This window comes from Pimephales promelas, chromosome 21, assembly GCF_988280905.1.
Source record: "Pimephales promelas chromosome 21, fPimPro1.hap1.1, whole genome shotgun sequence".
NCBI classification, from domain to species: Eukaryota; Metazoa; Chordata; class Actinopteri; order Cypriniformes; family Leuciscidae; genus Pimephales; species Pimephales promelas.
In genome coordinates, this window is record NC_142789.1 from 127,003 (window position 1) to 139,704 (window position 12,702).

The window sequence follows — 12,702 nt, forward strand, 5'->3', positions numbered from 1 at the left end:
GTATTCAATTCATGGCGTAATAGGCTTTATGCACAACTTACTTCCGCATTCTCTGTAAAACAGGTCACATCGCTTCCGGTCCAGGTCTTTTGTATGTGCTTCATGAAATGTTTTGCGGTTTTACTCAAGATAACTTAAAAGGAGCGAACAAAGATTAGCAAAACAATATCCCTCACATGTGCAGATTGATATTTAAACGTTTTATATTTTTTATTCTTCACAGTAACGTTTAGATATTTAAATGTAATAAAACGCCAATAACAAAGTGAACTAGGTAGGTTAGATTACCTTAAATATCCATAGATATCGTAGTCAGTTCTTACGGCCGTTAACATGCACTTTCTCTGACAAGAGGATGCGATGAGACCCGTTTTCCGGTTTGGTCACGTGACGCACGGCATAAAGCCTATTGTTTCACAACATGACAACACATGCCATTCGTGTCGTCGGATTTAAAAGTATGTTTATTTATTAGTATTAATATACATATTATACACACCAGTATGAATCTGCAGCAGACATGTGGAGCATGTGAGAGCTCTCAAGAAGTTCCCAGTTTACACGTTTTAATTGCGACGTTTTAAGCCCGATTATTGCATCAAACTGACCTTGACCACAGTCTGACAGTTATAAATCTTCTAGTAGCTGTGCCAAGACGAATCCGAATCACCTAATTTCTCAAAAACGTTGTTGAAATGTTTGTCCCGTTGCTTTTATGGACTCTCTATCTATGGGCTTCTCCATTGACTTTATGCCTCCATCATGTCCCCCCGATTGCCTCATAGACAGTAAAAGAGTTGCTGCGAGCTTCTCCTCCTGTCTATACGGTAATGTGCGACAGAAAGTTGCATTGCGTGGTTATAAATAGACTAGGTATCATATAGGTAGACGCCCTATCGACCGCTATTGGCACGGAGAATTGGAGCCGCCATCTTAAACCGGTCATCCGCTCATGAGCTCTCAGCGCATTAAATTAATCATATCACACTGAATACCGAACTGATTTTCACGCAAGTTTTTTCTTTCTTTTTTTTTTTTTTTTTTGCTGCAAAGGTCATTCATGTAGCTATGATACAGGACACATGGTTCGGCGTATTTTAATATCCATAGTAGGTTTAACAGTAATATAATATTCGAAGGATATATATGAAGAAGGATATAATATATTTTATAAATCACACACTATAAATATAATAAAGAAGCAGAAACAGATAGTAGCAGTAAAGTAAGATATTTTAATAAGTTGAAGAAACTATTTATGATTTGACTCGACTCTCTCTCTCACACACACACACACACACACACACACACACCCTCTCAGACTCTCTCTCTCTCTCTCTCTCTCTCTCTCTCTCTCTCTCTCTCTCTCTCTCTCACACACACACACACACACACACACCCTCTCAGACTCTCTCTTTCTCTCTCTCTCTCTCTCTCTCACACACACACACACACTTTTACACACAGAACGCAGCCACCAAATTGAGAAAAAGCTTATCAACGTGTTTGCATCAGTAATTTCTAAAAATTAAATTCGGACAACATAAGCCTATACCTTTTTTATTGTATGTGGATGTGGAGTGGAAAATGTTGAGACTAAAGCCCTATTCGGATTAACTTAACAAGGGTAGATGGAGTAAGTTAATAATGTAATTTTACCACAGGACTTATGTAATATCAATAGCCAAATCACATGTGATAAGATATAGGTTATCAATAAAACTAGAAGTTGGAGGGGTAACTCAATGGGCTTTATGCACAGCTGCGCTACTTCCTGAACTTCAGCCAGCTCCTTGTTTCCTGTCTGCCATCATTGGACAAACTGATTAATTCAGGTGTGCCTGACCTCAGTAGTCATGGCAACAATAATTAGACACACCTGAATTAATCAATGTGTCCAATAATGGTAGAAAGGAGCTGGCTGAAGTTCAGGAAGTAGTGCAGCTGTGAATAAAGCCATTTGCGCATCGCTGTCATGCGTGTATTACAATTGCTTCCTGACATCATGTGCGCAACTTATCGGATAACCTAGAAGCTCTTGTAATTATTACTTTAACAGTTACCCACCTCTCCATGCCGGGTGAACACCGGCTAATGCAGTAAACAGCATTTCACAACGATTTCAGTATGAAGAGTTCAGATGCAAAAGCCTCTAAATGCTATTTGAAATTTTCTTCTTTAATGATGATTTTTATCAAACTTGTATATTTAAGTTCAGTAATTTCACTTAAATAACAATTAATAGGTCATTATCATTGCCATTTAAGTGAAATTACTGAACTTAAATAAACAAGTTTGATAAAAAATCATCATTATAGAAGAAAATTTCAAATGGCATTTAGAGGCTTTTGCATCTGAACTATATATATACACACACGGGCTTACTTGCGAGTTTTGTCCGTTTCAAGCGATCATCGTGACGCAGACAGAAATCCTCAAAGAACAAAAGCTAATCCTCTGCACAAAATCTACTATACAATATAATATACACAGATAAAATTTATAATAAAATTTGCATTCTTTGTTCTCTATTTTCTGTGAGTTTAAAGACTTTGCTGTATTTTTGTGTAGTTGAATAAGGGAAGGTACAGCGCCATCTAGCTCTGCTAAACACAACTTTCCAACTCTTAAATGCCACATGTGGGTCAGATGGAGATAGTGACGTCTCACACACACGCACACACACACACACACACACACACACACACACACACACACACACACACACACACACACACACACACACACTCTGTGCTCATCTGGACAGTGTCGTTTTCCACATGACCTGAAGGTTAGTGTGCCAGGGTCGGTTATGAACATGCTCCATAACGGTCACATTCACTTCCCTATTGTGTGAGCGCAGGAAACAGGGCCGTTGCGCAAGACTAGTCTGGCTCTCTATATAACACACTCCATGTAACTGGCTTAGAGTTATGATCAGTTCTGAAGAAAAACACTATTATATGACCAACATGTAAAGCTAAGCCCAGCAGTTTATGCAACCGACCCAGCAGAAGCGCAAACAAACCACAATCAACATCAAATCTGAGCATTATCAGTTTATTTAGCCTGTGAAGTACATCAGAGTAACGCTTGAGTGACTGATGGATTAAATATGAATAAAAACCGGCATACACTATTTTAACATCTTTAAATATAAAATACTTTAGATTTACTTCATTAACAAAATACATCAATACACAAATCAAATAGTCTAAATATGTATTCTCTGGATTGGATGGATGATAGTCAGCCGCGGGCCGATACGGGCTAACTGAAGAGTGTGTGTGTGTGTGTGTGTCAGCCGCGGGCCGATATGGGCTAACTGAAGAGTGTGTGTGTGTGTCAGCCGCGGGCCGATATGGGCTGACTCAGGCCGCTGAAGAAGGATTTCTCCCGCTCGCTCATCAGCTGGAGGTGCAGCGGCTGATGGCAGATGTTACACTGAGCAGAAGAGACCGGCTTGAGCTCCAGACCCGCCTCGGTCCACGTGTGCTTCAGCTTATCTGCACAACACAAACACACAATCACAACACTGACACGTGTGCCTCAGCTCATCTGCACAAACACACATCACTACACTGATCACTACGGCTGACTTCATTCATGAACATTTACGGACTCTGTAAAACTGAATTCCAGGACGTCCAAGCACCACTTTTGTGGCTTTCAGGGACAACAACGAGAGATCTCGCTAATCAGACAATATCTTTATTACCTTTCAAACTGTAAAAAAGGTAAATAGATTAATACAAAATAAGCCATTAAAACAAACTGGTGCAGATAGAGTGCAGCAGGAGCAGCGGCTGTGGGGAACGATGAAAGACGTCGCTCTCCTCTTTACACTGATTCGCTCCAGCGGAGGAAAGATGGGTCATATCCTGGGATATTTTAGTTCCTGAACACCCGAGATGAGACTAAAGACCCAGCATGCACTGCGACTGAGATGAGCACGAGCTGCTGGTGTGTCACTCACACACACAAAACACACGCGCGTTTAACTCTGATAACTGGTGTGTTCGCAGTCACACACACACACACACACACACACACACACACACACTCACCAACGAAGTACTGCATCATCTGCGGTGTGTGGTGTGGCGTGGGCGCGATGCGCAGGAGCTCCTCTCCGCGGGACACCGTCGGGTAGTTGATCGCCTGGACGTAGATGTTGTAGCGGCTCATCATGAGGTCACAGATCTCCGTGTTCTTCTCAGCGTCTGCAACCTGAAGCACAGATGTGTGTGTGAGCGTTCAGTCAACACGTGTGTGTGTGTGTGTGTGTGTGTGTGTGTGTGTGAGTGTGTACGCACCCGCACAGGGATGATGTGGCTCGGGCAGGGCACCACGGGGAGGCCGGTGTCCATTAGCATCTGGCGCAGGAGCTTGACGTTGCGCTGGTGTTTGAGTCGTAGTGATCGGCCCTCCTCGCTCTTCAGGATCTGGATGGACTGACGCGCGCCGGCGAGGAGCATGGGAGGAAGTGATGTGGTGAAGATGAAGCCCGCAGCGTACGAGCGCACCGTGTCCACCAGCGCGTTAGTGCTAGCGATGTAGCCGCCCACACAGCCAAACGCTTTCCCTGCAGACACACGACACACACTCAGCACATAGAAGAGCAAGATCACATGATCAAACTCTGGTCACGGAGGCGTGGCTAATGAAGGTTCGAAACTAAACCGGCTTAGTGAGAGAATCAAACAAAAACGGCTGAGATTTCATCAAACATGTTTTAGAGCGCAGAAATAAAGCCATACATATTGGAACTATAATTTTACAGTTATAAAGTAAAAACTAATTAACTTTTATTACATTTTTCTTTTATACTCAATTATTTTAATTTATACTATTGAAATATTACAATAGATTGTTTTTATTTAGTAATTATTATCATTTTATAATGTAATAACAACAATCACAATAGTTGTTCTATAGCAATAACGATATATAAACACAGGAAACAGAGATGAGGAGTGTGTTCTGTGCTCTCGGGCGGATAAGTGCAGGACACACACACTGCTCATCGCCTCGCGTGTTTCTAGGCCAAGTCTAGATCTGACAGATTACAGAAAGAAAGGGTTTGCTGAGGCGTTTACGAGCTCTGCGCATCTGTCGTGACCCACTAACACACACACACACCTCCTGTCGTGACCTGCTGACACCTGTCCAATCAGCCTTCAGGGAAACTCCAGCCGAGCAACACAAGAGTGCTGGTCTCCAGGTAACAGGAGATCTCACACACACACACTCACACTCAGACACACACACACACACACACTCACCCAGCGTGCCGGAAATGATGTCCATTTTGTGCATCACCCCATCCCGGTCCCCGATGCCTCCTCCTCGGGGCCCGTACAGTCCCACCGCATGAACCTCATCCACAAACGTGATGGCGCCGAACTCATGAGCGACGTCACACATCTCCTCCAGCGGACACACAGCACCTGACACACACACACACACACACACACGTTTGTGAGATACTGAATCACTGACCCTGCTCCAGATCCCCAGAGGTGCGCACTGACCGTCCATCGAGTGCACCGTCTCGAACGCCACGATCTTCGGGCGCGCGGGGTCCGACTGCTCCAGGAGCCGCCGCAGGTGTGACGCGTCGTTGTGCCGGAAGATGAACTTCTTGGCGCCACTGTTCTTGATGCCCTGGATCATGGAGGCGTGGTTCCCTGCATCCGAATAGATCTCGCAGCCTGAGGACAGAAATATGGAGAATCTCAAAGAACCATCCATACACTGGATTTAAAAAAGGAAATAAAGCCTGTTTTTTTATAATAAATCTCATTGTGTCTGGACAAGCTACTTATTGGATATAACTAGGTATGAACGGATTAATCGTGACAGATAGGCTCCTCGGTTCTGTCACGAGTGAACAGTCGAAAATGAAACCCAGTGTGTGTGTGTGTGTGTGTGTGTGTGTCAGGTTATTCGGTCTTAAAGTGATGGCAGACAAATATTCCTGCTATCGTCTGTCATTAATGTTGATGATGTGATGTGCATATTTCAGAATCTGAGTGTCTGTGCTTCGGAAAGGTGTGTGTTCTGCGTTACCGGGCAGCATCTTGGCGAGCGTGAAGAGCGTAGAGTCATTGGCCACGAAGCAGGAGGTGAAGAGCAGGGCGGCATCCTTGCCATGCAGATCGGCCAGCTCCAGCTCCAGGTCCACGTGGAACTTGCTTGTCCCCGAGATGTTGCGCGTCCCTCCGGCCCCGGAGCCGTGCTTCGCTAGAGTGTCCCTGTCAGAAAGAACAAACACTCCATTTTAATTTGCATTTTGTATCACAATGTCATAATGCGACAGTCCTGGATACAGCCCATTCAGTTTGCTTGTGTTGCGCAGTGAGACTCACGTGATGGTCTTCAGCACCCGCGGGTGGCGGCTCATGCCCAGGTAGTCGTTGCTGCACCACACAGACACGTGTCTCCTGAAGGACTGGCACTCGGAGTAATCGTCCGCCATTGGGAACTCCGGTGCTCGGCGGTTCACCGTCTTGAACACACGATACGTGTGATCGTTCTTCTTCTCCTCGATCTTCTTCTCAAAGAACTCGTCATAACGGAAGTTGGACACGGCTGAAAGAGAAGAGGACTGTTTTTCAGAAGAGGTTTACAGTGCATTGGTCATCACCGCGGTCTACAGTACAGTGATCACTGGGGTTTAGAGTGCAGTGGTCATTATTGCTGTTTACAGTGCAATGGTCATCACTGCTGATTACAGTGCAGTGGTCATCACTGGGATTTAGAGCGCAGTGGTCATCACTGGGGTTTAGAGTGCAGTGGTCATCATTGCTGTTTACAGTGCAGAGGTCATCACTGCAGTTTACAGTACAGTGGTCATCCCTGCGGTTTACAGTGCATTGGTAATCACTGGGATTTAGAGCGCAGTGGTCATCATTGCTGTTTACAGTGCAGTGGTCATCACTGGGGTTTAGAGTGCAGTGGTCATTATTGCTGATTACAGTGCAGTGGTCATCCCTGCAGTTTACAGTGCATTGGTAATCACTGGGATTTAGAGCGCAGTGGTCATCATTGCTGTTTACAGTGCAGTGCTCATCACTGCGGTTTACCATGCAGTAGTCATCACTGCTGATTACAGTGCAGTGGTCATCACTGGGGTTTACAGTGCAGTGGTAATCACTGGGATTTAGAGTGCAGTGGTCATCCCTGCGGTTTACAGTGCATTGGTTGTCACTGCTGTTTACAGTGCAGTGGTCGTCACTGGGGTTTACAGTGCAGTGGTCATCCCTGCGGTTTACAGTGCATTGGTTGTCACTGCTGTTTACAGTGCATTGGTTGTCACTGCTGTTTACAGTGCAGTGGTCATCACTGGGATTTAGAGTGCAGTGGTCATCCCTGCGGTTTACAGTGCATTGGTTGTCACTGCTGTTTACAGTGCAGTGGTCATCACTGCGGTTTACAGTGCATTGGTTGTCACTGCGGTTTACAGGACAGTGGTCATCACTGAGATCAGTATGGGACAGAAGCCTCAGACAGGAAGTGGTTTAAATGAAGTGGTGGTAAGTATGGGAGAGAAGCACATACTCTTGGGCATGTTCTCCTGCAGCAGATGCGAGACTCGAGCTGGACGCTGTTTCATCAGCTTCTTCATGAGGTCTCCTCCCATCTTAGAGTTCAGCTCAGATGCAGAGACGTCTGTAAAACAGTAACAGTCAGACGGAAGATGTTCGAACACAGCGCAGGGGACTACTTACTTCTAGAGTTTCTAACGGTGAAAGGACTGTAAGAACCCTAACCCTACAAATATAAAAATGTAATTATAAAACGTAAAAAATTCTTGATTTTAATGGTCAAAGACCCTAAAAATGCTACAATGAAAAAAAAAAATCACATTTTATATACTTTTGTTGAAATAACCATTTCTTAATATATTTTTTTCTAATCAGTTATGTACATTAGGGGTTTTACATTACATTTAATTTTCTTAAAATTATGTTTATTGCATGGTGTTTAGTCTGTGTGAATGAGACCATAGATTCTATATATTAGCAACTTTCTTGTGGAAGATCAGTTTGTGATGAGCTTTGATTCATCATGTGACTCATCTCCACTGTGATTGGTGGTTGTCAGTGTATTAAATTAGTAAAAAACAGATATTAGTACTTTGGTAAATGAACATTATACAAGGTATTGAAATGTGTTTTTTACTGTATATTTAAGTCTGTAAAACCCATAATGATGCTACAGTATTTTCTACATTTCTGGCAACCACAGCTGACCGTAAATTAAACAGATTTTTTTTTTTAAGTACATCACATTTGATCTTTGCATTGGTCTGAACTGAAACAACAGTTGCGCATTCCCTCTCTGCCAGTAGGTGGCACTTAAGGAAGAGCGTGAAAACACACATGCTCACGAACCTTTGCGCACGGTGCGAACCTCAGACACGTCCTCCTGTAGGGCCAGGCTGGCCTGCCGCACCACAGCACTGCTGCCCTGGCCCATCTCTGCCGCCAGGAACGGGCACTTGGAGGAGGAGCCGGTGGAGCCGGTAGGGGGGTGAGCGGGACCCTCAGGGGCCGTGGTCACATCTGAAGCAGAGACAACACTCTTCAGCAAACACAACCAACCAACTAACTAAGTCACTCACAGAGGTTACGGACCGGAGGGAGCGCAACAGTGGCCTCAAAGCGAGCTCCATCATGACGGGACACTTCACGCACACCTCACTATCACACACCTCACAATCACCTCACACACACACACACACACACACCGTGACCGCTGGAGGTTATGGACCCGAGGGAGCGCAACAGTGGCCTCGAGGCGAGCTCCATCATGACAGGACTCTTCACTCATGCAAAAATACCAGTAATTAAGATTTCAAATGGTACAATATCATAATTTTCTTAAATTCGGTATTTGATGCGCTGCTGTTTCGAAGTTCTCCACTAGGCGGCAGCGCGCTACTGAAACTGACGCGGGTCACACGAAACCGGCAAACGCTGATGAGGAAACGCGATGGATCAAACGAAACTCATTCGAATTTCTACACGCCCGAAATCAAATAGAGAGAGCAGTTTGAGTGAAATGAGGCATTACTTTGCCTACTAAAGTAAGGAGAATAGTAAATGAACAGACCTCAACGCACCGCTCTGCAAACAAAGCTTTAAATATTGTGTTGCCATGGAAGGCAACGCATCAAATCAGCCGAAGCGCTCGTCAGTTGCTCATCCTGACTTGGTCAAAGAGTTCAGAGATCGACAGGTGAGTTCATCATTCAACTGATTTAATTTAGACTTTCATTGAACACTGAACAGCGCACATCCATAAGAGCTTATCAATTAAATATGATACGGTAAACACAAAAGCTCAAATCGTATTGCAGAAGACGCTAGAACCAATTCAATTTACGTCTTGTAATTTTTGCACTTTCAAACAAACAAACATATTAATTTAATTTGAATGAATAAAGAATACAAGTGATAGTAAAACGAATGGCAGATTACTGCTACTGTGGCAGAGAGAGAGAGAGAGGTTAATATTATACAATTAAGGTTATTATACAATTAAGCTACATTTGTCAACATTCATTAGGTAACCTGGCCTAACAATATAACGTTTATCAATCAGTAAATGACCTAATAATTTCATTATTCGATTATTATTATTATGTTAATTATAGATAATTGACCTATTTTAATTGATAATAGCTTGTTTTCATATGACGTCACGCCACTGTGTTGCCATGGCGCGAAATACAAATGGAGGACAGGAAGTGATTTACTGTATTTAGAAAGCACTATAACAAACTCAAAATGCCTGTGTTTTGGGTCAGGAGGAGCCGAATGGGGAAATGCCCCTGTGTGTAACGTTAGTGATCACTTCGTCAAAGGCGAGTTAATACAACTTAAGTGACTGTTTGTGTACCGTGTAATGTTTCTGAACTTTGTAAAGTCAAAGTATGTAACGTAAGGATCAAGCCCAACATATGTTTGATTTTTTGTTTATTTCTTTCTCTTGTAATAGCGTGTAAAGTAGTACAGTACAGACTTTCCTCCATCTCGTCCGTTGCGCTCTTCACTCCCTGCCCTCCATCTGAATTTCACGCATCATAATCACATGACTGAAACCCAGCTATAACCTATTTTAATTTATTTATTTTTTACATTGATATGTTTTTGTTTTATTGATACTTTTCTTTACAGATAGTGGAGAGTTTGAAGCATACCATACTGGTAGTCAATGGGGATTGAGATCTGTTTGATTACAACATTCTTCCAAATATCTTCCTTTGTGTTCAGCAGAACAAATAAACACACAGAGGTTTGAACAACATGAGGGTGAGTAAATACTGACAGAATTTTCATTTTTGGGTGAACTAACCCTTTAAATTGAGACTTTTTTTTCCCGACTGTGGTATCGATTTTAGCATCGATACCGAGGTATTATGTTCTGGTATCGTAACGAAGCAAAAATTGTGGTATCGAGCCATCCCTACTTCACTCATATCTCACTCTCATTCACACACACCGTCCGTGACCACTGGAAGATGTGGACCCGAGGGAGTGCACCAGTGGCCTCGAGGCAAGCTCCATCATGACGGGACACTTTACTCACACACACACACTGACCGTGACCACTGGAGGTTGGACCCAAATGAGTGCACAAGTGGCCTTGAGGAGAGTTCCATCATGACGGGACACTTCACTCACACACAAACACACACACTTCACTCTCTCACACACACACACACACACAGGCACTGACCGTGACCGCTGGAGGTTGTGGACCCAAGGGAGCGCACCAGTGGCCTCGAAGCGAGCTCCATCATGACGGGACACTTCACGGCGTACGCCACCAAGCTCTTGCGAGTCTGCTGCAGGAAGGCCTGGGGAACGCGGGACAGGAACGGGCAGCGCATCAGGGCGTCCATGGATGATATTCCAGAGTCTGAAACACAAGAGGCTCATTAGATCCGGCACTGTCTCTCAGGTCATGTGTGTGTGAGCGAGTTTCTGTAACTCTCACACGATTGGATCAGAGCCAAGACCTGAATCACATGATCACGGCTTACAGGGATCAAACCACTGTGATGCTGAACTCCTACAGTAATCTGACCCCTAACACACCTTTAGTTGTACACTCAATACACACACACACACACACACACACACACACACACACACACACACACACACACACACACAGTTAGACCATTAAATCTGATGATTTCCTCGATCAGATCACTGTAATTCAGAGAAAAGCCTGTCAGGTGACTTATGATGATTTCTGATCAGTGTGTGTGTGTGTGTGTGTGTGTGTGTCTGTGTCTCACCTATCCAGTGTGAAAACAGCGGTGTGTATATAAATCTGTGTATAAATGTAAAACAAACTAAAATGGACGAATTCGAACTATGATATGAGTGATATTTATTGAATGAACATTTGTCTTGTTCCCTTCCCTATTTAACTCTCAATTCACTTCACGCGGTTTTCACACACATCATGAAATAACGTCTAACGTCTAGATGTGAAGATAACCTGCCGCTAAAATGAAGACTTTGACTATTATTCGGAGATTTAAAGCTCTTTAGGAGCGCGACGCGACCGTCAATGAAGCCGCGACTCTTTAATAAACAAACCCCTCGCTCACCTCACTGATGTCCGAGATTTTTACTCCTTTCTATCGCTGAGTCTCACGCTGTCGATGAAGAGTGTTTTATCGACTGTTTCTGAGGAGCAATGAGCGCGTTGTGTCGTTATCCTGCACTGAGGACGAACGAGAGGGCGAGCGGCCGCACAGGGATTATATCAAACCAACAAATATCGCGAGAGTTGCGTAACACTCCGCAACGAATTACATAAAACCATTTAAATATCGCGAGACTTGCGTCACACTGCCCGTCAGAGCCGACACGACTATTTACTTCCTCGTTTTCTCCATCTCATAAACTATTTACAGTAAAACCCTTTATTATTTCCTGTAGGGAGATCACTCCTTTATTTGTGTCTCTTATGTTTGTTTGTGCTGTTAAAGGGGAGTGTACATGTACAAAGTTGAGCAATACCAGATTTTGGCGATACGCCCGCCGCCCGGCCCGCTTACAGAATTATTTCCATACACATCGAGAATGAAAATTCATACTTTAAAAGGCACGTAGCCTATGACTCTTTCCTTCGCAGTATACTATACACTGTCATTGTACCATTGTGTGTTGTTGTATTCTTTGTAAAGCGCTAGGAAACTCATAAACGCGCCATTAAAAAATAAAGTTTATTATTATAGTTTATTATTTCGCAGTATTATTTCAAATTTCGCAGTGCACATCGTTTCAAAGCAGCTTTACAAGAATTCATGAGGTTAATGTTTATTACACCTAATTGTTCACAGTAGGCTATTGTATAGTTGTATGTGATGACAGCGTGATTTTCAATATTTTTATCATATAAACGTGTAAAAAAATAAGCTAAAAGTGAATGATGAATGAGTGTCAGTCCCTAAATTTAGGTTTAATATCTTGTGTTCCACGGACGAAAAAAGTAATTGAGTCATTGAATGACATGAATGCGAGGAATGGACAAAATTCATTATTGGATTAAAAATACATTTATACATTTACATTTAAGTGTTAATGAATGTAAGATATGTATATCAAATAGGAAATAGTTAATTAAATCACAATAAATGAGTTGTTTAAATGTGCTGGATGAGGAGGAGGA

At 43.3% G+C, this 12,702-nt stretch overlaps 1 protein-coding gene across 2 annotated transcripts; it reads right to left on the reverse strand.

Annotated features, from left to right (window-relative positions):
- Window positions 1-3,044: 3,044 nt before the first annotated feature.
- alas1 (5'-aminolevulinate synthase 1) lies at window positions 3,045-11,790 on the reverse strand. 2 transcript variants are annotated; one of them, XM_039656203.2, is made up of 11 exons: window positions 11,636-11,790; window positions 10,750-10,932; window positions 8,400-8,570; window positions 7,564-7,674; window positions 6,372-6,594; window positions 6,073-6,257; window positions 5,535-5,714; window positions 5,286-5,450; window positions 4,317-4,585; window positions 4,068-4,230; window positions 3,045-3,506 (listed from the first exon to the last, which is right to left on the reverse strand). In XM_039656203.2, exons 2-11 carry the CDS (start codon window positions 10,913-10,915, stop codon window positions 3,346-3,348), a joined length of 1,794 nt encoding a protein of 597 aa, XP_039512137.2. In that variant the 5' UTR covers window positions 10,916-10,932; window positions 11,636-11,790; the 3' UTR covers window positions 3,045-3,345. The 2 variants fall into 2 exon arrangements, with proteins under 2 accessions (XP_039512137.2, XP_039512141.2); XM_039656207.2 differs by lacking the exons at window positions 10,750-10,932; window positions 11,636-11,790 and adding an exon at window positions 8,756-8,843.
- Window positions 11,791-12,702: the final 912 nt, after the last annotated feature.

What these genes read in the sequence shown, in the direction of transcription:
- alas1 (XM_039656203.2), bottom strand. Translation starts at nt 10,915, where the DNA reads ATGGACGCCCTGATGCGCTGCCCGTTCCTGTCCCGCGTTCCCCAGGCC. An exon ending in GCAGGAGAACATGCCCAAGA is followed by an intron (nt 6,595 to 7,563) that starts GTATGTGCTTCT and finishes CTTCTCTTTCAG; the next exon opens with CCGTGTCCAACTTCCGTTAT. An exon ending in GCTCGCCAAGATGCTGCCCG is followed by an intron (nt 5,715 to 6,072) that starts GTAACGCAGAAC and finishes TTCTGTCCTCAG; the next exon opens with GCTGCGAGATCTATTCGGAT.